The sequence below is a fragment of the Centrocercus urophasianus genome, unplaced genomic scaffold (assembly GCF_019232065.1).
Source record: "Centrocercus urophasianus isolate 14NV4802_14NV808 unplaced genomic scaffold, USGS_Curo_1.0 seq_14, whole genome shotgun sequence".
NCBI lineage: Eukaryota > Metazoa > Chordata > Aves > Galliformes > Phasianidae > Centrocercus > Centrocercus urophasianus.
Window position 1 is genome coordinate 12,254,550 of NW_024884586.1, and position 27,598 is coordinate 12,282,147.

Sequence of the window (27,598 nt, forward strand, 5' to 3'; positions counted from 1 at the left end):
ACTGGCATGGATTTAGGAATGATCACCCCTGCAATAATACTGCCTTGTGTTACGTGATGCACTGCGGTCACAATAAAATGTGACCTAATAAAATGGGGGTGGCATCTGCCCTGGACAGGTGATAAAAATACATCGCATGCACATGCAAATCTAAGGTCTTAATGCCAAATATTAATTGTACTAGTCTAACAAAAGGTCCGGGATCATTTATTGACTTCCACATAGTAATCTTGCCCCTGGATCTCAGTTCTGTTTGAAGTACAACTAGGCACAAAAATTCAGTGCTTCCCATGTCAGGAGCTTATTATTATTGTAACAAATAGAAAACTTTATGGACACTTTCAAAAGCTGTTTCAGCCATACAGTGCTAACTAGATCAATTATGCCACAAGAGTCACTGAATCACTAGAAGGCTTGCATGAAGTTATATTTTTCTGTAACTATTTGTGACCCTGAGTCCCTTTAGTGAGCCGTACTGGCATTATGATCTTTCCATTTTGCAGCATTTACATTCTCTGCGTCTTGAATGAACAGGAAGGCAGGTGAGAACACATCACACTGCACGGAGTATTCTTCAGCTGCATTGTCCAAACAGTAACACAAGGGAGACAGATGGTTATGGATCACTGTTTGGCAGAGACACTACATTGACTATATGAGATCTTTGCTAAGTGTCAGTTAAGAAATTAAGCAGAAACTGTAGATGTTAAAAAAAAAAAGAGAGAGAAAAAAAATCTTCCTTGATTGTGATATCTTTTACCAGAAGAAAGCTTCAGGATTTATTAAAGATGGAGCTGGGAATCTCTTCCCTTAGTTTTCACGTTTCCAAGGCTCTTCTTCAACACTGATGTCTGCGGATTTGCCATTGGTTGCCAATGTTACCTGCAAGTAATTATCATCAACAACTGACTTAAAGGCCAAGGCACTTTGACAAGAAAAGTCATTACTTTTATAAGGAAGATCATGATATTTACAGGAACTAGATACACCACATCTTATTATATATGAAAAATATATTTATTCAGAATTCACAACACTCACAAATAGTGAGATTCCTGTGAATTTTATATGCTGGCAAGAAAACACTAACAGTAGAAAAAATGTTTCCTATTTTCTTTGTTGTAGTTTTGTTTTTAATAACTGTTTCAGGTTATACTCCTATCGTCTATAAATTTTTTTTCTGGGTTATTTAAGCAACAGATTTCTTTGTCTGTTTTGATCTAGGAAGTCGTACTTTTTTAGTAGAACTCCTTCACAGAGCAAGATAGCTGACGCAAGGATACAAAAAATGTACAAGGCCAGAATAATCACAGATATGTATCTATAGAATCTCATCTACAATTACACCACCTTTAAAGAAAAGGAGCAGAAGTTACGCTGTGATAGCATTGTTCATTATATCACTACTTCTTATAGAGTAGTGAAACTTTATGACTACAGTCAGACCAAAAATCCATAGTAATGCTATTTTTGTCTCACAAAAATTACAGCACATCACTCTTGGCCATAAAGATCTGTGCTATATTTTGTTTATTTTATAGTATGGTAGAAGACCTACAGTGATCTACCAACTCACGGTGAACAGTGCCCAATAGGTTGCATCCCAGAAAGAGGTACTTCAATATATACTTCAATAAAGGTAGCTCCAGACAAATGATTTTTAAAAAATGAAGAAAAAAAGATAAAATGTTGGTTTAACTTTATAAAAATGATCTAGATCTTTATAACTGCAAGAGAACCTTTCTTTTAATATCAAATGGATAGCTTAATCTTTCCTAACTTACCTTGTAAAATAACATCCTCAGCTTCAAATGAAAACTTAAAGACAGAGATGAAATTCCCCATGCTGGATAAACTGGATGCATGGAAGCATTGGGGCACGGAAACATGACAAAATGCACTGATTTTGAAATGAAGTCAAGCTTTTTCTTAGATAATGGAAGGGGAAAACATGCAAGTACAGGAATGAACAGCTTATTCAGACATTAAAATCACATCAAGTCATTCATGTGAAATGTGATAATAAAAAAATACAAAAACATCATGCAGTAACATCCACTCTACCCCCATGTAAAGGTACACTACTTATTAAAAATGTACATTGACCATGCAAAATTATAAACTAGTAGTACAATACACGGAGTATACTACAGACTGTAAATAGAAAGCACATGCTAGCAGATTAGCTTTTGAAAACTCTGACCAGAGTTGCAGTGAACTTTTCACTCCACCAGGACATTTGACAGGATGAAGAGAAGTCATTTCAGATTTAACGAACGGCTGTTTTGAATCCCCAAATCCTATACTCTTTTGCTTTTGATACTCTAACACTTAGGAGCTGTAGACCACTTCAACATCCAAGTGCTTTGCAAATGTCAGGATATGTTCATAGCTTACAAACTGGACAGTAACACCACATCCTCTTGGCAGCTTGCAGACAGACAAGTGACCCACTCAAAGTCAGTCTTATGCCCTATCCAGTAAACCCTGGCTCTGTTCATGAATTTAAAAGTGCAGAGTGAAAGCCCATAAAACAATTAAAAAAAAAAAAAAGGGCAAAATACTTCATAAGTTACTGGTCCCAGATTTCTACTAAAGAGCATACTTAGGATGTTATACTGCACCATGAATCCATGTCTTTGAGGTAAAACAGTAACTCAACTGATGGGAATCAGAAGAGAAACTGAAGGAGAAAAGAAAGTACAGTAAATACTGTATCAAAGGTGATTCGTTTCTAGCTTGGCATGGATCTCTGAGAGATGGAAAGGAGTATTCAGCTCCATCAACCTGATTCAGAAATAGAATCAGAATTCAGACCTGATTCAGAAAATAGAATATTCTCCAAAATAAATAATTTTCAAAGAAATTAATCAAAAAAATCTTGAGATATTTCTTTTCAAGTAAATTCCTTCTTCTTTTGTTATTTGCTGTATTTTGTTTGTTTGTTTTGTTTTCCCGAATTCAATATCACTTTGTCCACTAGCAATTTAGGTTTGGCCTGACGTTATCTAGAAGTAAGCATTTGAAAAAAAGGGTATTCTAAAGAATGCTTCCAGACAGGCCACAGGCAGGTGAAAGGACTAGAAGAAAACTTTATCTCCAATCTACGTGATTATCTGCTAAAGGACTTATTGTAAGCATTCACAGTTAGATACTGGCTCAGTTGTGGCATCTAAAAGATGCAAGAGAATCTTCTTGGTTAAACGGCTGATGTAGGCTCACTGTGTCAAAGACAATGTAGAGGATCAGATTAGAGAAATAAATTAAAAATAATAATTTTTCAAAAGATTTTGAATTTCAAAAGAAATTAAAGCTTCTAGCTTGTTACAGTTTCTTTCTTCTCCTTTTCATTTAAAAACTCTCTTGATTCTAAACTGTCCTAGTGGTGGGTGCTTTGTAAACTTCTAGCCATTAACCACCCCAGCTGTCTTCTCCTTCAACCGGTGGGGTTTCTCAAGCTCACGTTGCTCTGATCATGACATTATTATCACTATTAACAATCCATGTTAGTTACAGCAAGGATTAGAAAGAAAATATGATGTTTGTGTCTTAATGATCCAGGAACGATGGAAGCAAAGCGTAAGCATGCTGTATGAGTGCAGGAGCATTCAGATGCTAAAGTGCATTCAATATGTCCATCTCTGAACAGCATATCATGGAAGGCAATCAGCAAACGACAACACCTGTATTTGGATTGCAGACACCCTTCATTTGAAGTTGGCAATTAAGTTCTCTGTTGCCAAAGAAAATTAGGTAAATGTCCACAGAAGGTGATGCCATATTTTCTGTGTCTTGGCATATTCCATAATACGCTGCGTCTTGCCTTTTGATATGTAAACAATGTACATGATTTTTCTCCTCAAACGACAACTTTTACGAAGAGTGCAAAAATCACCTTTTGCTCAAACTCATTCTGGGGTTCATGGAGCTTGTTGTCACAATGTTATTTGCGGAACAATTTCAAGAATACATGCAGGTTAAAAAATAAAATAAAACAAAGCATGCACTGCTATATACATGTCTCAATATCCATAAATGTGAAAGGTACCTTGCACTCATCTACTATGACTGAGTTGTGAGCTGCAAAAACACACTGGTTTGAGTTGTTTTCCCTATGATTTTTCATGTCGTCATAGATAGACTGAGTCTTGGTCATTTCAATGTCTTCGTGCTCTTTATGATGAGAATCAATGCTGTCAAGTTCTGCCTTGGAAAGGTGGTAGACGATGCCAGCACCAAAAGAATCCCCCACTACATTGACTGATGTTCTCATCCGGTCCCTATAAAAGAAGCAAAAGGAAGAGGCTGAATGGCACGAGAGGAAGAAAAAGGCCTGAAAGCCCTGCTAATGTTGCAGTTGTTGCACTTATTTCAGAAGATTTATGGCACTGTTAGAATAGAAAGATGGTAGCTTTCAAGTGAAATTGAAAAAACTTGCCTTTCCAGAGGACGTGTTCAGGCAGGAAGGATGTGCTAACTCCCATGGCCCAGCTGCTCATTCTCATGGGTTTTGGCAAAGAGTTTGCACAAGGACACAGCCAAACTGCAGAGCTGTGCTTTGCTGAGATCTCCCTGGCGCCTCCTTCTGCAGCTGAAGGTTTCAGTGTCAGGGTGCCAGACTCACATCATTGCCCTTTGTTTAATCTGAATTTATCAGGGTACGTAACACAGTCAGAGAAAAGGATTTTGGATCTGATGAAGTGTGTGATTGCTGGAATGGATTAACAAACAGCCCCTCCCCTTATTCTTAGTGAGAAAATTGCTGGGATTAAACGCCTGAAACGTCTTCATGAGATGGCTCAGGCCATCACAGCTCCTCTGCTGGCACCATGTTTACAGATGGTCATCTGTCAGATGGCAGCATGCCTGCCCACACTACCGTATGGCAGCACACAGTGGATGAGCCAGCCAAATACAGGTCACAGCCTACAAACTGATGAGCCTGTGGCAGCATGTCAGTAGCAAGTGCCCCTCACTGCACAGTGTGCCAGCGGAGGCCCACGTGCTCCAATACAAAGAAGCATGTTTGTTGGCACTTTCCAGACAGGATGCCTTTCTCCTGTCTCCTATTTACAGCATGACTGCAAGCTGTGAGGTCATGGCCGTGGATCTTCCCTCATTTCAGACTTCTGCCCAAAACCTCCGAAAAAAGGGAGATGTTCTTACAGAGAACTGTAGGACTGAGTGCTCCTGCTGTCTTTCCTACTGCAGACAGGATGCACTGCACGTTTTGAAATCATTTACACCTGCCACCTAGATGTGAAGAGCTAACAGTTTTGGTGTTATATCTGAGCTGAAGCAGCTCCCCCCATTTTTTTTTCTTCCATCAAATAAGAAGTCTAATAATCTCCCCCAAAACAGATAAACCAACAACATCCTTCCAGTTTTGCCTCACATGAATGAAATGCTTTACAGATCTCACCCCATGCCTGTGAAAACTGTTTCAAACCTTGTCAGAGTGACAGAATAGGAAAAAATTACTTTCTAAAGAGTTACTTTTAATTAAGACCATCAAATGTACTGAACCCTCCCATTAAGTGCTCCAAGAACCTCTGCTTCATTTTTATTTCTGAGCAGCATTAGATTTTGAAAGATGCCAGACAAGGGAGAGATAATATAAGCGTTGCCAAAAAATGAGAGGAGAATACACAAATACAACTGAGGCATGATTCAATTTCTGACAGGGTCATTTGAGCAGAAGTGTCAGCCCATATTCATATGTTACTAGCCAAGAGATTCTGTAATACAAACTGCACGCTCTTACAGAGCATTATTACACTAAGTGAGCTGATGTAGACCAGAAACTTTCTTACAACCAAACAAGCAAAGTCATAGCTGTCAGAAATGAACAGCAAAGTGCTTCTGACTTCCTTGGGGTCAGAGAACACCCAAGGAGAAGTAAGACTGAGTTTACTCTTTTGTTAGAAATAACCAACAAAATAATTCCAGCTTCTTGGAACTTTGAAAACAAAATTAATATCAGAAAGTTGCAGTCTAGTCACCTGCCCAACATAACTACTTCTGTGTTCTTCATAACAGACCCTGAGAGGAATAATGGAAAGACAAAGTTCTCACTCAAAAGCCAACTCAGCATCTGGTAAGAGTGTGTTTTGATATTGCTGCAATGTAATTCTGAAAAACCTGATAAGGATTAATGCCTAGTTTCCATGAAGTGGCATAAATACGAACTGGAAGCTTGCTTATATAAATCAGAAAGAAGAAGAACTTAATTAGGCAGGCCCTCTTGTTATTAATGTAATAGCACATACATAGTATGCTAATGTGCAAAAAAAAAAAAGGTTCTCCTGCTCTCTGAAAGCTTGAAAACCTTGTATATCAATCTTACTATATTTTAGAAACATTAAAATATTAGCACACCTGCTAATACAGAGAGTTGGTGATGTGTTTAGCATTTAGGCAATTATTTCTTAGCTGTTGTAGAAAAGAGCTCCTGTGTTTTTCTGTTCAATTCATTTGATTCATAACACCTAGATATAGAGTAATGGATGTTCTGAATTTGGAACTAAGCCATGGAGCAAAGTCAGAACTCAAAGTCAGTAACAGAGTTACTGAACAAAGGTAGATGTGTAAAATACTGGATTGGCTGCCCAAGCCCATTTTCTCTAATTCCTCTTTCCTCACTGCAAAATATCACTGTATTTGAGGTTGTGCCATGATATTTGTTAAGCCTGTCAGTCTCACATTTGGAAAGAAGCCAGCTTTTAGCTGGAGCAAAATAAGCTTGCTTCATTGCAGCTGTTGGCATATAATTGCTGTCCTATTAAATGTCACTGCTGCGTTGTGCTTAGTTTCAAACTGAGAAAACTGTGAGGGTTGTGAAATCTTGGGAAACTTGCCTGGTGAAAGAGCTCACTTTGTATGTGTGTGTGGGAGGGGGAAAGGTTTAGCAACCTAATCTTTAGATATTGGAGAGACTTGAGAAGAAATCGATACGGAAACCTTTTGGCTCCTATTTGAAGGAAAAACTGCCAAGCTTAAAGCCAGTCAAAAGTCAGTTTTGTGTTGCACCATGACCAAATCTTGCAAAGTTGTTTTTGGTAAGACTGCAGTTTCAGATGATGGCAGTATTGTAAAATCAACTGATAGCTCCTTTCATTGGGAATACTGAAAAATTCATACAGTAGGCCATTTCTGCAAAGCTTTCGTTAACTGGAATTCAACTGCTATAAATTGAACTATTCCAAAATATTTCTACTTGTCCCAGAAAAGTGGCTTTCATAATGCCTCAAAGATTTTCTTAACTTTCTCCTCTACGTTCTGTCATAAATACTGCTGTAGTTTTATTTCATGATCTAAAGAAATGGAAGAAGGCAATGTTCGTAAGTAAAGAAAATATGTTTTCATGACATTTTGTTTCAGATATCTTATATAGGGTTTGTGTGCCCAATAGACTGCTCAAAAGTTGGCTTGCGTGCCTTTCTTTACCATCTCCAACATAAGCAATCTTATTTTTCATATCTCATTAGACTTCAACACAACCACTGGACGATGTAAAACAAAGCTGTTAGCCCTTGCCAAATGCTAATTAGCACAGTATCTTCACCAGCAAACTTTGCATAACTTCACAGCATTAGTGTCAGGACATGAGAGCTTTTCATCTCATCTTTTGTCTCCTTTCCCTTTTTCCTCTGTCTTTCACTTCTGAACCACTCTGGAGTTGCACAAGTGACTGTTCGGCCAGAAGGATCCAAAACCAAAGTTTTGTGTTGGAAGGTTCTTCTGATTGGCATTTATTTTGGAAAGATACCATAAAATATTTCTTTCTGAATTACTTACTCTAAGTCTTGCTTCCTATACTTATATTCAACACTTCTACAGCTCCGCAGCAAGGTGCTTTTTTTTCTCTAAGCAGTGCTGGATAAGCCAGAAGTAACGACACCTAAGCTGAGCCTGAAAAGCAACACGTACTGCTGGATCATAACTGCTGGTAACTAACGGCTCTGAGGTTTGCTAGTGTGGGCAGAGCTTCTCAATCCACAGGAATATTTTTAAATGACATTTCCCTAAAAAAACAAACAAACCATAGGCTTCTTTTGCACATCCTCCTACCAGCTGCAGAAACCTACCTATTTGCCCCGCTGTGAGAGCCAGTAAAAACAGATTTAAAATGAGTATGCCCCTCCCTTTGCTTCCTTCTTTCCAGCTGCAGATGTCTACAACACTTTCCTGTTTTCAATCATGACCTCAGAAATATATTAAAACCCACAGAATATCACATTTTTCTCTATGCCAGCTGCACTCTGACTACTGAACCCTGCCCTACTTTGACATTCTGAGTCATGATATCATGATATTCAGTTATACATAAAATATGTAAGTAATTTTTTCCTCTGCTTTTCCAAGTTGTGATTCTTTCATTTTTCCTTGAAACAGAATCCAGAGTTGTACACCATTCTTCACAACTCATAGTGAAAAGACAGGTAATAACAGATACACTACAGAAGAAATGTCGAAGAATTGATGAAGACCTTGAATTTTTCTCAGTAAGTAAAGATACAATTACAAGAAAATAATTTTCTGGTTTAGCTTAAAATTCTCAACACTGCTTCTGCTTCTTGCATAGTTTTAGTAGTGTATCTGGGACTGAAAGTTACAAGTTGCAAATGAGCAGCTGAGACCGCAAGCATAGGAGGAAATGCACAAGTGGTATAGAACACTTACATCTCCTGGAACAATAGAAAAATACGTCTTTACTACGTACAAGTATATCAGGGGAGAGATGGCTGTTGATCATAATATGCTATGCTGCTATCTGTGAGGCATTATTAAGAAGACAAAAATGCATGATCCTTGGGCTCATACGAGAACATCCTTTGCTCATAAAAATGGACCTTATTAGCTCTGTAACAATTTCTATCCCCTGAGAAGCTGCTTTCAGTGTTTCCTTCCTTATCAAATGGTTCGTGCCTGTTTTCTCTTTTGCTTCATCTGGCAGGAGATTCTTGGAGTTGTCTAGGATCAATAGCTGAAAAGCACTGCAGACAAGCAAGCATTCCCTTCATTCTTCTTCTGCACTGAGCAGAGAAGTCAGCACAACTTACAATAGCCAGTCAACAGCAACAAGCAAACTGATGTCCTGGGTAGGAAGACCCACTGCAGTCAGGATGAGAAGCATAGTGACGAGTCCAGCACTAGGAATACTGGCAGCTCCAACACTTGCAAGAGTGGCAGTCAAACTGCAAAAACAAAAATCAAATGAAAATAGCAGGAAGAGCAATATGAACTTTTGTTGCTTAATCATGTGATCAGTAGGAACGTATTATTCTTAGATGGTTCATTTATATTTATTCATGGTACCTAAAGAGGTGAAGCTGACACTGTTCAGGTCTGAACTAATCTATGAGGATGTCAGCCTGATCTAGACCTGCCAGACGGCTGGGTTTGACCCGGACAGTCCAGGTCACAGTGTGTTTATCAGATGTCTGGGTTAGAGTGCAACTTGGCCTTCCAAACCTGCAGACAGATTCCAGCAGGCAGGGGATGCTTCACACTGCCATCAGGCTCTGCATGTGGTGTCATCTTCTTGGGCACAGCCATCCTGAGTTGGTGAGAGAGCATTTCCAAGCTCTGCCAAGCAGAGGCTCTTTGCTGGCCTTTTCATAACAGTATGCACAGGGTTGCATGGGAAAGAAGCTGACACTGTTCAGGTCTGAACAGTCTGGCTTAACCACCATATCTGAGATCACCCTCTCCCAGAGATGATATAATCTGCACGATCAATATGAAGTAACTGTGACTAGGCAAAGACTAATAAGGTCATTGTGAATTTGCATCCAGGTTATCTGAATATCCCCAATATCACATCCTGGGTTTGGCAGGAAAAAGCTAGTAACTTCCCATTCATTAGTACTGGCAGCTGAAAGGATAGGGGTCATATAGGATAGGCTCTTGCAACATTGGAGCAGAAATGTTCTGTTATGTGAAGAGAACAGTTTTCCCACATAGTCCAAAACTGCCTACTGCTTAATCAAATGTGAGTCATAGCTGACGACCACAGCCTTAACTTGGTGTGAGCAGACAGAGCTAGAGCCAGTTCCTCAGAGGAGGGAGGAGGCATAACTCAGATTTGGGCTTAGCTGGCTTTAATTGCCCTGATTGTAATTTGGTTTTTAGAAGTGGCATCTCTGAAATTACTGTTCTCATTTATCAGGCTAGACCTGAATATATCACTTGTCTTCATTAGAAGCATCACTGAATGTTTTAGAAACCTTGTTGTTACTGTTTTAGGGGCTTGGGCAGGAGCTAAAGAAATGGAAAAACTGCTGCTAATACAGCTGGGTAAAGAACACAGAATTACATATCCTTACACAGAAACTTCTTAAGTGTTAAAAGGGCTTAATAAAAGAAAGGTGGGTGGGTGAAAACTACAGGAAGAAGCCATATTTGGCAGCTTTCATTTGTGGTTTACATTTTAACTACTCAAAATGTTACGCCTGGTGTCTTCATCAAGTTTTCCACTGTAAATTAACTAAAGCTGCAGCAGTCATAACTTTGCCTTTGTTTCTTATTAGTCACCGTATCTAATGGGCCTTAAAACTCCATTACAGTAAAACCATCCTGAATCACTTTTACCCATTTTGAATGGGTACTTTCCTTTGTTCTTCCAGAGATGGTCCTTAATATGAAGAGCTGATATCAAAAGAATAGAGCTAGCATTCTCTGGGTTAGAGAGAAAAAGTCCAAGAGTACCTAGATTGTGCTGCAGGCAATCTCACCCTCAGGATTTTTTACATTGATTCCATTCTTTTTTTACTGTTCACAGAAATGACCCCCTCCACCCCCCCACCCCCCCCCAACAAACAAGCAAACAAACAAACAAAAAAACCCAAAGACATAGACATGTTTAGGAGTATTTTTCTCTTCCAATGTATATAAACACATGCGTTCTAGAAAGTTAATGCCCCATGTATCACTTGGGGCATCCATTTATACTAAAAGGCACTGTATTGAACAAAAAAAATGCAGTTTTCACAGAGCATCTTTAACAGCAAAACTGTACAAACACCACTAGAATGCATTGAGGCTGCAAAAGATTAAAGATTAACATCACTGGAAAGCCAGGACCTACATATATGCCATTCTTTCGCACAGCATTACTAGAAATCTGTGGTTTTCACAGTGGATTTCACAGCCACTGAGAAGACAGACAAGTGAAAGCTTCGCCTTTTACTGTCTGTAGAAACAAATCTTGCAGTAATTTTAAACTGACCTCACAGTAACTATCTGGCCTCCATCCAGCTCAATTCCGTTCATCTGTGCTATGAAAATGGCAGCCACAGCTTCATAAAGGGCAGTTCCATCCATGTTAATAGTTGCTCCAACAGGAAGAACAAACCTCGTTACACGCTTATCAATGCCTAGGTTTTCCTCAAGACAGCGGAATGTGACAGGTAATGTTCCAGCACTGAAGGAGAGAAAGCAAATAAGTAAAGAAGACGTCATTTTAATGTAATACATATATGAGGAAACAAAGTCAGAAATTTTGCTCTTTGTTTACTTTCTGCTTCTACTTTCAGCTGTGATTCCAAGTTTTGGCCGTTGTTTCAATTAAATCTACATTTAGCTGGAGATGGGACTGAGGCCAAGGCATGAACTTGACTTCAGGAAAGGCAAGAGCTTGAGAGATTGTAGATGAAGCTTTCAGACTCATTCATGAATTATTTCTTGCATTTTGCTTAAAGAGGCCAGTTCCTAGTGTTTTCTGATGAACAGAATTACAAGCGTAGGGAAAAATCCTAAATGTATTTGATTACAAATTTACTTTGAAGGGAGAAGTCAGTGCTGCATTATTGAATTAAGAGAAAAAAAAAAAAAAAAGTAAGCAAATACATACAAAACACATGCAGCTCCCAGACAGTGGAAGACAGGAAAGAATATCAAACATGGTCGGAGTTTAAGAAGAGATGTGAAAGACAGCTGGAAGGGAGCACCTTGCACTGATCCGTAGTGTCTTGGCTCTGTGGGAATCAGTAAGGCTATTCTATTCACTTGTTCAAAATAAAACATCTTCATCTAAAAATACTCTTGAAAACAGAACATATTCCTTCCCTGTATATGCAAATATCTTTTACTTCCCTTCCCCAGCACGTCTGCATGCCTCAGGCAAAGGGCTTGCTGCAACAAGTATGAAACCCACACAGGAGCGTGTTTTGTTTCCTCACTTTTCCGTATTATCTCTGAGGTCAAGTTCACCACTAAATGAAGTTGGTTGCTGCCTGAAAAGCCATTCTGAAAACAAACCTGACCTTGAGAAATGTGTTTTAATTGATGTCTCATACAGAAGCTGAAGAACATCTGCTGTGGTTTGTTTGCTTTTCTTCATCTGAGTTGGCAGAATTTCTCAAAGGCCTTCACTATCACGTACCACTGATGCTGGTGTCATTGCCCCTACAAAAATACTAGTTTGCTTATAAAGGAATAAAGACCTGTCATATTTTCTCAGAAAAATACTTACAGTATATTGCTTCTAGTGCCTTGTAATTTCAGAGTATCTCCAACACTAAAATTCATCCATTACTGCAGAGATGCTATTGATTTTGCTATTGATTTTTCTAACAGATGTTTTTAATAGATGCCATCAAGCCAGATACACAGCACCAATCACTTGTGTTCTAGAGTCTTTACAAATATATACACGCATTTACGATTTATTTTAATTGATGTTGATTGAATGTTTAATATTCTCTCTTTTAAGCCAAATCAGAGAGAATTCATACTTTCTAAAAACAAAGTATTGCTCTTCCATATGTTACTGTAGAGGTTATATTTATAGCAGACGGATGAAATTATACGGTGACTCAGTAACTAATATTTGCAATTCACTTTTGAAGTCAGTTTCATCATCACTTTGCCTTTTACAGTAAAGGCACTCCCATATCTTATTAAAAGAGGAACAGAACAGAGCGTAGTTCACTAACACACATTAAAACCCAGTACAATAACTCTTCTTCTGAAATACAAATGCCACCTTACCTTTACTTCCACAGAACACATCACCAGCACAAAATATGTATCAGCCATAGGGTAACAGTGTCATAACATACCCTGGCTGGCTCAACAGGTAGAGACTAGATAAATATCTTCCCTCTCCAGTTCTGTCACTGTGAGCAAGGACACGTTAGCAGACCACAGAAGCAAGGTTTCTTTATTAAAATAGCACAGTAAATAGTCTCCTTCCATGGTTCCTCACCCAACCAAACCAAGAGCCTTAATAGGTCTCTGTGTACAGAGCACTTGCAGCTTCCAGAGGTACCAGGTTAGACTTGTATGATGGTGATTGTTGTCACATGGTCATCTGTCTGTGGAGCTATGAACTGGTTCATATCTGTCTGGCCAGTAATTCAAAACATAATACTGAGGTAAGTCCATAAGCAGAATTTATTCTCCGCATTAACAGTGCATAGGAGTCTAATATATTCAGGGTTCTTTTGTGTTTTTTTTTACTGAAGTCCCCTTGATCAGTCAAATTGGATGAAAGAACAAAATGAGGGCATTATAGTAACTTGGGAACCAGATTCTGTTTAAGCCTAATATGCTGTGAGCTCCCAAGATCTCTCGTGTGTCCTCCACAGAAGAGAAGGAAAGGGGCTTGAATGCACTGAAATCTTCACTGAGATCAGCAGATATACACAAATCCTATTGCATCTCTGCAGATCTCTACTACCATTATAAGTCAATACAAGAAGCAGCTAGTAGTCATCAGAGACTTTTATCCATTTCTTTCATTTCTCTCCTAGGGCTATTTTTTCCCTCAGGGCAATGAGACTAGCCTTAACATGCTTTTAAAAGGGAAGTAAATAGTATAATCACTGTTTCCCAGCTGGTGAAACAAGGACAGAGGTAACTGCATACAAGTCATTTGGTCTATGTGAGAAAAGAAAACTAAAAGTGTGTCTCCCAACTCTCCTCAGTGGGCTGTACAGTCTCTGTAAAAATCCCCAGTGTGTGTTGTAACCTACTTCTTCCAAGAAGGCTGGATTTTTTTAAAAAGTTTTTATTCAGTGGCATAAAATGAAGGTCAGAACAGCAGATGTATGACCTTAAAGCAGCATCCTATGATCCGCTGAAAAAAAAGAAAGCTGTTATTTCTCAAGTGTACCTGGAAGCTGTGCCTAGTGCTGTGATCCATGCCTGGAAAATCCCAGCAAGGAATGAAAAGGGGCTTTTCCTCGTTATCACAAAGTAAAGCAGAGGCAGGAAGATTCCTCCATGGATGACAAGGCCCACAATCACAGTTACCATGTACATGCCAAGTTGTCTAGCAACTACTTCAAGGTCCTTGATTGCAATGATTTTTCCACAGATGAGACAAGCAATGCCCAAAGGGGAATACCTGGGGAAAGAGAACAAACATATACGGAGCTGATCTTTGCAGCATGAAGTTGTAAAATGCGTCCTTAACAGAATACAGGACAGAGAAAGACTAGGGGCTTCTCAGGCTCAACACTGAGATGCAGATCATGATGTGACAGAAATTCAGTGGCTTGCTTTCACACCTCTTCTGAAAACACTGGCCATCTCCAGCAAATTCCACATCTAGTTCATTTCATTCCATTCTACTGAATGGAATATGCATTTCCCAAAAAGTGTTTGATCCTGGAATGACATCCTTTGAGGATATGATAACATTACACAGGCTTGTACAGGAATGTAGTAGTTGTTTTTAATATTTAACTTTCACAACTCATTGTTCATCTAGTTTCAGGAAGCTGTATTATTTGTTTCAGCTACATGGCGTGCTCCTGAGAGCCTCTGCTAACTACTGGAGTTGCCCCATGCCCACTGCTCTGTGCAGGGAGATCACAAGCCAAACAGAATGCAATTCTGAAATACAGTTGTCTTTATAAAGACACACACACACAAAAAAATGCTGCTTCTAGCCACAGCAATTCTTTAACAATTCTAGACAGAAGCGAACAAGTAGAACTCCCAGAACCAATCTCTTTGTCAAGAAAATAGGAATAAAAAGCACATCAGGAAAAAGAAACAGAAATTTGCAGTCAATTTCTTGAAACTTTAATGGCTTTCTGCCATTGCAACACTGACTACAATGGAAACTTCATAATTTAGATAAGGTATTATGTCCTGGGTGTACCAACTGGTGCTAAGTGAAATAAGAGTAAATAAGTCCTTGGAGTGTTACTAGACGATAGTCGCTGCCTCTCTCCATGCACAGTCAAGATCAGCAAGTTGCAGTAACTACTAAAAGTAGGAGGGCTTTGTGAATAAAAACAACTTTTTATGCAGCAAGATCCCCTAAAAGAAAAGCAGAAGCATAACAGGAAGAAAAATTCATCTCTTTGAGTTGCTTTGTTCAGCTCATTTCTACATCACTGTTCCTGTCTTCACGTCTCTTGCTTAAGTTTTCCTTTCAAACACTGATGATGTTGAATACTCGTGCTTCAGGCACCCTTCTCCCTTTTTGACAAACTTTGTCCATCTAAAGCCTCAGGGAAGAGGCATACTGCAGTCCTGTGACTCAGGAACTAATTTCCAGAGACACATATGAATCATGGGTAACAATGAGCTACAGGTGTAGGTGATATAGGTGATACATATACCAATTATATAGGTGTAACTCCAAAAGTAATGCCTCCTATTTACTTCCATGGAAACTACAACAGCTACGCAGAGCTCAATGGCACTGTTTGATAGAGCAAATTCTCAGCTACAAACTGCTATTTTTCAGCATAGTCACCACCATTATCTCTGCATTTTTGCCAGCAATGAACAAGAGCCTGAATGCGACACTTATAAAAATCTGCACCAGAGGAGGGGACCCACAGTTTCACAGCTGCTATGATAGTGTGATGGTGTTATTGCTGAGAAAATGTTGCCCACACAGTTCATCCTTCATCAGATTGAATAGATGAAAGTCAGAAGGCACCAAATCTGGACAACTTGGTGTGTAGTAGGACAGCCAAGATCACAAGGCCAATGTGCTCCACGGTCTTCAAACTGGTATAGGGCCTGGTGTTATTGTATTGCAAGAGAAAGGTTGTCTTCATCTGTGGCTTGACTCTGGAAGATCAAGCCTTCAGCCTAGTCAGAATTGTGATGTTGTAGTCAGAGTTGATGGTTTGTCCGGGTTCCAGGAAATCCAGAAGGATCACTCCTTCGCTATCCCAAAAAATGATGCACCTCATTTTACCTGCTGAGGGCTGCGTTTTGAACATTTTCTTTTATAAGGGAATTCACACATCACCACTCCATGGACTGCCATTGTGACTCTGGTTCGTAGTGGTGGCACCATGTACATCTCATTACTGGTAAATTATACAATCCAGAAAACTGTCACCTTCAGCATCATACTGTTTCAATAGGTTCTGGCAAACTTGCATACAGTATACTTTCTGTTCCTTTCTGAGCATTCATGAGATTCATTTGGCACAAACTGTGATATTTCAGTGTTGCCACCATCATTTCCAATGCATTGAAGCTGATATTCAGCTCCACACATATTTCCCTGATTGTAATCCACCAATTTGCTTAATGCACATTCCCATGTCAGTCACCATTTTGTCAGACTGTCCCTCTGCTGTCGTCTGTCACACAGCAACAAAGTTTAATAGAATATTTATGGGAAGGTTCAATCTCTCCTGCCATACCACCAACACGTTCCACTTACGTCACGGTCCGTTATAAAATAGTTGGTATTAAGTTTCAGATCAGCCCTTGCATACATATTGTACTGGGAGAAGGTATTTCTTCTTCTGAAAGACTGTGGAGATACCAAATGTAGCAGTACAGTGCTGTAGTGGAAATGCCAAGTCAGGATCTGAAGCAGTGATTGAGCACCTGGTGGGAAGGCAGGGCCCAGGTGCATGCAATGCAATGCACCTGAGTGACCGGAAGGGGTGGAGTCAGGATCCACCCCTTTCCAGACCTCATTTAAGGGTTGGCAGTGGAGGTAAGAGTATTATGCTGGAGCTTCCTGCTTTCCTGAGGTCTTCCAAGGTAAGCAGTTCTTTTCCTTCATTTTTTGTATTTGTGGCTGCTGTATTTGGGCTCATTCTCATTTGTTGTAGCTGTAGACTTTGACACCCTGCTATTATTGTGGTACTTTCCATCCCGTTATATTGTTACAGATGCCAAAAGTAGCAATGCACTTTTATGTTCTGAAAAACTGGTTCTGTGTGATATGTCCAGGTTTGGCGCTGCATGCCAACAGTTCTGGGGGAAGCCCTCAGAATAATCACCAAAAAAAAAAAGAGCCAGTACCCTTCCAGAAACATAAACAAGAGCTTAGTCTTCACAGAGTAAGTCATTTGCTTGAAGGCAAGCCAAGCCCCGTTATTACAAATGGGTGTACTTCAAAAATAGGACAGGCATCTTCTACTGCTGTGGTGTTCCAAAACTCAAATTCTGCTGAAATTATGGGGGAGGAACTATGCATCACTGAAGACCACTGGAATTTTATTTGATGGTGAAGTATTTTTATTATAGAAGACAGCAAATGAAGTATGTCTTTAGGCTTCTTTGTAATTATACCTTATAGATAATACTCTGGGATTACTCTGATTGCTCTGTAACCTCCCAGGAAGACATGGAGGTTCTTAACATAGGGTATTCTTGTATGCTTACTGTCTTCCTATATAATGCGTGTCAATAACAAATGTGGCATTTGAAGGTCTTTGCTGGTACCTTCATGTCTTGGATTTTACTAAACAAAGGACAAAGCTTGTCAATTTCAGAAATATTTCAAAATGATTCCTAAATAATGTTCAGCATACAGAAATAATGCTGTTGTGGTTCTGACATAACTGGTAAGTCTTTAAAAACCAAATTATTTCATTACACTGTTTACTAACAAATGATGTTTACTATATGCTGTAATAGGGTTTTGAGATAAATTTATTTATTTACCTATTTTGTTCCATAAGTTAGGACTTTGAACTTACCACATAATCATAGTTACTAACTTCATTACGATCTCATTCAGGATATTGAAGAAATCCACCATCATCTTGGCTTGTTCTCCCATTTTCCCCATAGCAATGCCAAAAGCAATAAAGAATCCTATTAAACCTATTGAGAAAAAAGTTTTAAAAGCAAGTAAAAAACATAGGTTTTAGCAAGATCTCGCACCTAGTCGGTGTCTTTGTGCTACCTGCTAATCCACTTTTCAGAGTGACTATAGTGTGCTATACATCTCTCAGGTCTTTTCAGCATGAACTCACCCTCTACTTTCATGATTCTATTCTACAGAATATCCTTTAGTACTTTACCACACTCTAACTTCACAGGTCAACTAAATTTTTTATTTTTTTTTAATTGACTTGATCACCACAGTATTTCCAGTGCTATGCAGTTGTTAGAAACCTCATGGCCCCCGGCAAATAGGAGAGGCAACACAGCACCACACCATGACTGTTTTTTGTTGCTGAAATAGTCACTAGAGACCAACAGCATATCTAGCAAGGTTAAAAAAAAAAAAAAAAAAAAAAAAAAAAAAGGGCTTGGCAGATTCAACCTGCAGACCAGTCAGTCTTGTAATACTAGTAGCAACCCCAGAACGTACCTTTTGCAGATCAGGAGTAGCCTAGTTAAGAAGGTGGGGGTGGGAGGAGAAGGTTTGTATTGTACTTCAAGCTTAACCATTACATTCACATTAAACAGATTGCTGCTGATGGTTTCAGTGAGAGTACATATCTAATCATAGATTCAATACAAGTAAAAATGGGCTCCTTAAATTTAGGTGACTAAGGTGAGAAAGCATGCAGCATTGAACTATCAGTGCACCTGTCATGTGTTCCTTTGAAGCTGTCTCTCTAAAGCTAACCCTCACTTTTGAGCAATTTATAATGTCCTGAGTGAGATTATTAGCTGATACTGATAGGTGGTTTGAAAGTTAAGGCATCACTTGAGGGTAGATTTTCAATCATGACACGAACTCAGTATTTAACAAATGTGTGAACTCTGGGAAATTCCTAAAGAGAAACCAATAAGGATTTAAAAAAAAAAAATTCTAAAGGATGGATTTCAGCTACTGCTATGCTGGGAAAAGACATTCTGTCTCACATCTTTTCACTGGGTTTAGTAATAAACCTTTTGTGGTGTTTAAGTATCCATTCTCTTGCATAGAAGGTCACTGTCTAGCACCGACTTATTTTTGCTGAGTCACTTAGAGCACTGATGTGCACGTATGTGTGCTGCAGAGCATGGAGAAATAATGAAAAGTTTTTTAGTCAAAGACCAAGTAACTTCCTGGAATTCAGACTGCACATCAGAAAATGTTTGTAGATGGTTTCGTTTTGTCAATTCCAGGCTAGCTGCTGCTTTATTCAGAGAAGTGAAGTTGGCTAACATTTGCAGGAATTTGCCTGGTTTGCACAGTTTATGCAACCTGGATGGCAATTCCTCAGTGTTTTCACTTCATATATATGAAAAAATGTACAACAAATGACTGCAACATTTGATAATCATCAGTCAAAACACCCCAGTAAATATCCCACCTAAACTATAGTTTTAACAGCGTTCATTTCCTTCCTGTATGAATTTTACTCAGCCTTCTAGCTATTCTATCTATGATGGGATCAGCACAAATTTCACACTAAGTGTACTTCATCTCTTGCATCAGAAATACAATTTCATTTTAGCACAAAGTAAGATCTAGGAGGAAAAAAAAAAAATGCAGGTGATGGTAACAGCATGACCAATGGGCTGCTGTCTCACATGGTGCAAAATTCCAATCTGCTCCTTTGCAAGAAAGCAGCTCTTCTGTCTAGTGATGCAGAGGAATAGGGACTGTAGTGGCAAGCTCACTACAGTAGCTCCAGCTCTTCTTAAGCAGGCTGCTTCCCAAAGAGGAAAAAATTGACCTCAGGTCAGTTTACTGGTATCATGCCCCTGCCTAAGTAAAGCTGCCTCTGCCAGCCAATTCACCAACACATGGTGGTGGTTTGCAGGCATAGCAATCCTTGGCTTAGTAGGAATTGCTCATCAGCTGTAAGGAGTCTGTAAGGGGCCATCTGCCACTAAAAAGTGAAAGCCTAGTGGTGGGATAAAGCAGTGGTTTAAGTACTGCCACATGCTGTCTCACTGTGAGGGCAGTACCTATAAACACAGGTGTGGACCTTCACCCTGTGAACATGCTGCTGCGGAGCACGTGAGTCTTTAAGCATGGTTGTGCTGATGAGCACTACAAATTGAGGGCTAATTTGAGACCAGTTTCGCCCACATTCACAAAGAAAGTGAAGAAGGATCACTTCTTTCTGAGCTGATAAAACTGAGTCTAAGCACAGAGGAGAAAGTAAGAGTGGTGTGGCAGCTCTTTGTTCCTTCATGCCTTTGCCTCAGCTTGAACAGGTGCTTCAGGAAAGAGTGGGAGATAGGCAAAACCTTTGTACCACCCCCATATGCTGGCTTGTACAGACAAGATGGCATAATGGCAGTTGTTCATAATGTGCAGCTGGTAAAGGTCAGCAGCCAAGATGAAAGAGAGAGGGAGTTGTGACTCAGAGATGTGTCAAGCCTCTCTGGGATTTTTCTTGGGTGGTGCGGTGCACACCCCACCTCTCACTTCAGGCTGTGCCTCAAGCCAAAATCTAGTTCAGCTTGCCCAAGAAACCTAATAGAAACAACTGAGTTCAAATTCATCAGAGAGTGGGTAAAGCACAGCCTCTTGAAGCCCTCCTCCATACTGTTTTGCCAATATGCATTACTATTAGTCTAGATGGGCTACCTCTGTGATGAAAGGATATTCTGGATGCCTCCTACATAGTTCCTCACTGTACTCCAAATAATTCCCGTAAAGCTGCCGTTCCAGAATAATTCACTTGATTTGGTGATATCGTTGTAGTTCTACCAAGACTGTTTGGTTTTCATCTCAGAGACCAAGGGAAGCCGGGAGGTAAGATGATAACTATTTATTGAGATTGAATTTGCACTGAGGAGCAGATCAGTCAACACTGACTACCCAGTCACAGCTAGAAGCTGCATCATGCATATGATGTAGATATTTGACAGGCAAGTTTTCCTACCCAGGACGTTCATGCCATCCTTAAATTCGAGTCCTTTCTTAATGACTAGCTGGGCTTCTGGTGGTGCTTCACGCACTGTCTCATTCATCAGAGCAAAAGCAGAGTCAGTAACATTAGGCGGCTCTTCAATGGGTGGTGGCACCAGCACTTTCTTGGTGACAGTTTGGATCTGAAGGCAATAAAAAGAGAGGATGAGAATGGAGATAGACTGGATTTATTCCATATGAGAGATCAGGAAATAATAATAACTTTTCACTTGAAACTCCGGAGAACTATATTTTTAAAGGATTAGGCACACATTCCACAACCTCTTACCCCTTCTTCCAAAAATAAGTTTGTTTTTCAATAGTTTCAAATGACACGCAGTCCTGGGAATCTTCACTGTGACTCTGGTGTGAAAGCATGGCAAATATTCCTTCCTTCTTGCTAGTGTGTAATGTTTTACAGATAGCTAGCCTCTTTCTCCAGATGGTTCACAAATGGTGCTTCACAGATTGTATTTTACCCATAGATGTAAATTATTTAGCACTGAAAGTTGGGTATCTCTAAAATCAGTCACAGCAACAACTCTACAGTAAGGCTTGTTATTTAGGATGGACTGCCCAGCTCAAGTTATTGTAGAGTGATGCTTAACTTTACTCAAAAATTCTTATTTCCAACTCAGTGATTGAGGTTATTTAAAATGAAATGCACACGGTCCCAGAGCTCTCTAATTAAAACATTCTAATAAACACATAATGAAGGATTTAAACCACCAGATAACTACTAAATCAAATCTGACTACCTTTAAAATAAGAAGGCATCAGTAGCTAAATGACTGTGGAACTCTCCTGGCACATGAAAGGAAGGGTCAGGAGAAAGATAGGAAAGAATGGTGAGGAAGGAATGGGCTCAAGTTTATGGCTAGGCAAAGAAAACGGGGTATGAGGGTGGAAAAAAGAAAAATCAGTGAAAGGACTGCCTTTTCCCTAGATAACACCTTGAGCCTTTCATGGCTCTGAAACAGATGTTTCATGACTGTTTTGCCACTTTTCCCACCAGCTCCCTATTTTCTGTGCTCTTAGAAATATGTTTGAGCAAGGCATTAGAGCCACGCATTAGTCTTTCAAGAACATTTGCATCCTCTTTCTGCTGAGATCACACATTGTAGTACTACAGATGATGATCCAGATACATCACATACTGTTTTAACATACCTTACATCTCTCCTTACCAAACTTGCTATCTACATTAGAGAGGGGGTTGCAGACAGAAAACCTGCACAGCTCCTGTTTGAGAAACTCTTCAGTTGTCCTGAAACCATCAATTTCTACCTGTTTTCAATTTTTTTCAAGTGTTCAAATTTATCTGAGAAATGTTATCAATGCTATATATATTTTTTTGTAAAGTAGATGAAATGTAAGAGTGAAGTCGCAGAAATTAAACTTAAAACATCAAAGCACTCAGAAATTCCACAACAGTCAATTAAGATAGAGGTCCTCAGCCTTCCACTGCATGTGGTCATAGTACTTACAACCTCATGACTAACATGCAGTTTAGATTCCAACAACAACATCTGAAGCCTGAAAGCTATTTGAATGTTGCAGTCATTTAAACATGATCACCCATTTCTCTGTCATGGCTTAACTTAATCCTCTTCTGGAATAGCAGTTTTTATTATAAATTATGAATTTCTTTTCTTGACCCAAAAAAAAAAAAAATCAACAGCTACAGAAATTCCATGATGGTTCAGAGTTCAGCTGCCAGATGAGCTATATCAAAATTGCAATTTAATCCCTTAATTGTTTGTAGAACTCCCATTGGGATCACTGCTGCACAATATCACTGTTGTGTATGCTTCAAAAACAACCTTTGCAAGAATTTTGTGAATATTCTTCCTCCTGAGGCAACCTGGAAACTTAAGTGAAACTTTGCTTGTGGAGAAACTTTGCATAAATGTCTGCATTGGAAGGAATTATTTTTTCCTCCTAACTCCTTTACTGGGTAGTTAAGGACTAAAGGAAGACAAGTTCCTTTCAGTGTGGAAAGGATTGTGACTGACTTTGCAAATAAGAAGTAGTTTTGTGACAGAGGCTTGCATTAGCAATTAATTTGGAATCTGATAAGAGGAAACTTAAGAAGGCTATAAGCTCAAAAGGGAGTGTCCTTCATGTGCCACTGAAATTACCAGGACTGTGTCTATTGATTGCTATAGGCTTTGAAATGGGTCTGCATTGGTAAGCTTAAGAAACAAATGATGGAATTGGTCATCTGGAAGTAATGAAGTGAATTAAACCTTAATATTACACACACTGAAATAGCATTATTAAGCTTTTAAGAAAATTATTTTACATGGGTAGCTTAATTTTTTTTTTTTCTCCCATATTTTTTCTCTTTTGCCAAGGTATTCAGCCACTTTCAGCAGATGAGAAATTTAGTTCTCTCTTCTATAGTTTAAACAAGGGAAAGAAAGAAAAAAAAACACAAGTACCCTGTACTCCCCACACTCCATTTTGCAAAAACACATTTCACATTACATGTGGTGTTTGGCCAACCACAGTTTGACCACATGACTGACATTCCCATGATGATCTGGAAATATTGAGAATGTTCTCTCATTAAATCCCCAAGGACTATGTGTTTTTATGTGGAAGACTGTGGAAGAAGTGAAGAAATTCATGTCCTTTTGGCATCTTAGGTTGCCTTCTGTTCTTTCACCCCCATGGCCTCTTCTGTCTTTCCCCCCCCTTTCTCTTCAGCCATAATCACAGCTCATGCCATTTCACACAGGAGCTTTTAAGGGCATATTTGGCAACAAAGCTTATTTCATTTAAAAAAAAAAAAAGTCTGCATTACTGCCAAACAGCTTAGCTTTAGGAAAAAGCAGCTCACATATAAGAAATTTGTTTGAGAAAGGCAGGCTTGCTGATCTCTTATTTCCTTTATGCTTCCATGTGAAGCCATTTTTATTAACTATTGGCAAAAAGCTTTTTTGACAAAATTTATGTAATAAAATAAATTTATTATTTAAGCAAGCAACACAGGGTCTAACATCCAACTTTCCCAGCGTGCCTCAAACCTGGCCTGATGTACCCACCTGTGAGTGGATCAGCCACCTGAGTGTATTATCCTCAACATAGGGCTATAATCTCTTGATACTATGGGAAGTTGGGTTTCAGAGTACGTTCCCATGGCAACCAGCCTGAATGAAGATCATTCAGCCATTATACACTGGGCACTATAGAGCCATCAACTTTGTAGCTAATGACTAAGACCAAATTCAGTGGGTGTGAAAGATTCTGTAAGTCATCAAGTCACTCAGCACCAAGCCATCATTCATGCCCTTATATATTGTATAAAAAGTGAGGAAAAGTTTTTAAGATTACTTGGTAACAAACTAAAAATAATGTTAAATCTATTAAATAATAATTACGAAACAAAACAACTACAAATAATGTTCTTTCATTTACCTGCTCAAGTCCTAGGACCTGTATTTCTCTTTGCATCACTGTTTCTGTCATTCTTTGTCTGAATAGCATCACTACCTCTGTAGACAAACTTGGTCAGTAAAAGAAGTTTTAAAAGATATTCTGAAGGAGTAGGATTTACCTGCTGAAAACATGCTTGGACTAGATTTTCAGGGAACAGGTTTCGGATCAGATCCAAGAAAGCATCCAGACTAGATACTTCATCGTTCTTCTTCCCTTGACCAAGCTGCTTCTTGAGTTTTGGATTTCCTGGATGGATAGCTAAAACCAGAATCACACCCAGCACGGCAGCAATAATAGTGGTGGACATGTAGTAGACCATGGCTCTCGTTCCCAATCGACCACTTGCTTTAGCATCTAAACCAGACAGTCCTGCATGTGTTTTATTTTTAAGAAACAAACAAACAGAGATTCAATATCCAATTCAATAAGCATCATAGGAAATGCTGTATAATTTGTAAATGTTAATGTCTGCCTACTTTTTCTCTTTGTGAAATTCTCACTGAAACTTCTCCCTCCAAATCTTATGTGAACAATGCCTGCTGTTGCTACTTTAAAGAGAATAGTTTGAGATTCCATTTGACTGTGCAGGAGACATCAAAAAATAAAGAAGAGTTCATACCACCTCTCGCTTATATTGCTGCATATTGTTCACGTTCTGGATGACAGCACAGATTTAAGGCAAGGCATTCTGCTGTCATGACACCTTAATTCACATAGTTCAATCTCAGAATTAGGTGAAAAAAAAACAAATTAAGAAAACTCTTCAGGAAGGTGGTATGTCAGCATATTTTTGAAGACAAATTCACTGGAGCATCTATCAAAGTCAGTAAATTAAACTAACTCCAAATACACACTACAACTGCAAAATCCCTGACAGGATCACACACACACACAAAGCAAACCAGGTGATTTCTGTAGCAAGCACCTTAAAGTATTTATGGCTAATAGATCTTACCTGTGATTAAACTGGAGATAATTAAAGGGAGGATCAACATTTTTAGCATCCTCATAAGTATATCTCCTGGGAAGGCTATTAACATGATGATGTCAGGGTCAATAGGCGTTGCTAGACGAAGAAGACCACCACATAATGCACCCAGGATGACACCTGAAAGGAGAGTAAAAGAGAGTAAGTAGGAAAGAAAAGTATACATGAATTGATCCATGTTCATTGATTATCAGAAAAGCCTAGAAGAAAAATAGCTATGGAAGGTGGTTGTTTTTTGCTAGAGAGACTGATTCTGGAAGGCATAATCCTCTGATTGATACCAGCTGTAACATGCTTACAATATATTTCACAACTAAAGAGAAATAGTCCTCAGTTTGCACCTAATATGTTATTCTGCTTCTGCATTGTATTTTCCCCACAATATTTTTGAGGTTTAATAATACTGTATAGTCCTTGTAACACTATGGGAGAGTTACATGCAGGCGAACCTAAGGCACTGAGATGTAGTGATGCACACAGGGTCATTCAGGGTTGGGACTCTTCTCAGCATGACATCTAGCTCTTAGTATAAGAATGATACTGCATGAAAGCAAAACAGCATAAGTAGCTATTTTACAGCCTAAGAAAAGCCCTACAGGAAAGCTAAAATAGTCTTGAGAGGAAAACAGATTCAAGGCTGACCTGGGGCTTTTTGGAGGGGAACATCAGTCATTTACTAGTAACGTGGTCATCTCTGATTTTATCAGCACACTACTAAGCAAACTAGGGAATTAAGCTAATAAAAGACCTAGTCAATTCCAGCTTCCCTCCAAATCCTGATTGATCTTTCAGGCAGCCAGACACCGCTTTTCTACTCAAAACAGAAATTACTCCTACAGAGCTGTTATTCATCCTTTAAAGTGTCTGTAATGTAACACATGAAGAAAACTTGATTGAAGAAAAATCTGATTCTTAGTACTAATTTACAGCTACCTCCCTTTGATGGACCGCATCCTTCTGTTCTCATGGTACTAACATGCTCTAATAGTCATTACCACAAAGAATTTCTTCATCACAAGTGTACTGTGAGAACACCTAAAATCTTCTCTCAGAGCTGAGATTTAAAGCCCTGTCTAAATGAAAAAAGAACACATTTACTTCCATATCAGGGTCTTCATAAATGGATATTCTATGTCTACATTCAGCATGCTTTTGTCTTTTTCTTTATCCCAGTCTCAACTGTAACAAAATTTGACATCAGAGCTTAAGTTGTGATTTGCAGCAACTATACTCTTTGTAGTATCAGTTTGATATGATGCAGAATATACATTTACTTAAAACTTTTGTGGAATTGCATCAGCCACCTTCTAAAGATGATTCAGTGCAAACACTCTGTCTAAACACTTCAGCAGTATGTGTTTTCAAGGCTTAAAAATACGACTATGAAATCTGTAGCTCACAACCAGCTGCTGTTAGTCTTTCAAACAATAACAAAATAGAGTATGTCTATGAATTTGCTGCGTTACGCTGTTAGGCTTTCAGTGAAAATGAGCCAGGCAAAGAGCCAGGGGGCTACAATAAAATGTCAAACTGTTCCATATTTGGAAGCTGCTAAAACCAGAGGCAACGTTCAGGATGAGATCACTGAGCGCTGGCTTACAGCTACAGAGGGGTGGAAAAACCTTAACAGCAGTGTGAGCTGAGAGATAAAAAGATGAGAAAAAGTAAATTTTGAAAGTTTTTCTCCTTTTTCAAGTAACGGAGAGAAAATCTGCATTGCGTTTGGTTTCACTGAATGACATTGATCTGACCCACCTTGGGACTTCAGTTACATTCCATTCTAAACCAGAGATGACAGGTAGCTCAGCTGTGTGGACTCATTCCATGTTGTGTTAATAACACCTTGCACACCTGAATTAGAGGGGCAATGCCTAAAGGTGTCCTACTTACTGTCTGACTGTTCAGCTAGAACAGCAGATGAGCATAGAAAGGGGCTGTGGTCTTACACCAACAAATACAGATCCTCAAAGCACCCAGACAGGCAGATATAGCTTACCAAATACAGTAAGAGTCAGGAGCAGATTCCTGCGGAGCGATTTGAAGAACTGCACACATATGTTCCCAGATCTGTGCTCCACTGGACTCAAATGACTTTCATGCATCCGCACTTCTACTTGCTTCGGCATATTGTTGGCGCT

The 27,598-nt window shown here is 39.1% G+C and overlaps 1 protein-coding gene across 1 annotated transcript; it reads right to left on the minus strand.

Moving 5' to 3' along the window:
* Positions 1-810: 810 nt before the first annotated feature.
* SLC1A2 (solute carrier family 1 member 2) lies at positions 811-27,598 on the minus strand. Its single transcript, XM_042814286.1, has 10 exons — positions 27,457-27,598; positions 25,428-25,580; positions 24,591-24,841; positions 21,003-21,171; positions 17,922-18,048; positions 14,120-14,353; positions 11,231-11,425; positions 9,063-9,197; positions 4,049-4,280; positions 811-882 (listed from the first exon to the last, which is right to left on the minus strand). Exons 1-10 carry the CDS (start codon positions 27,584-27,586, stop codon positions 811-813), a joined length of 1,698 nt encoding a protein of 565 aa, XP_042670220.1. The 5' UTR covers positions 27,587-27,598.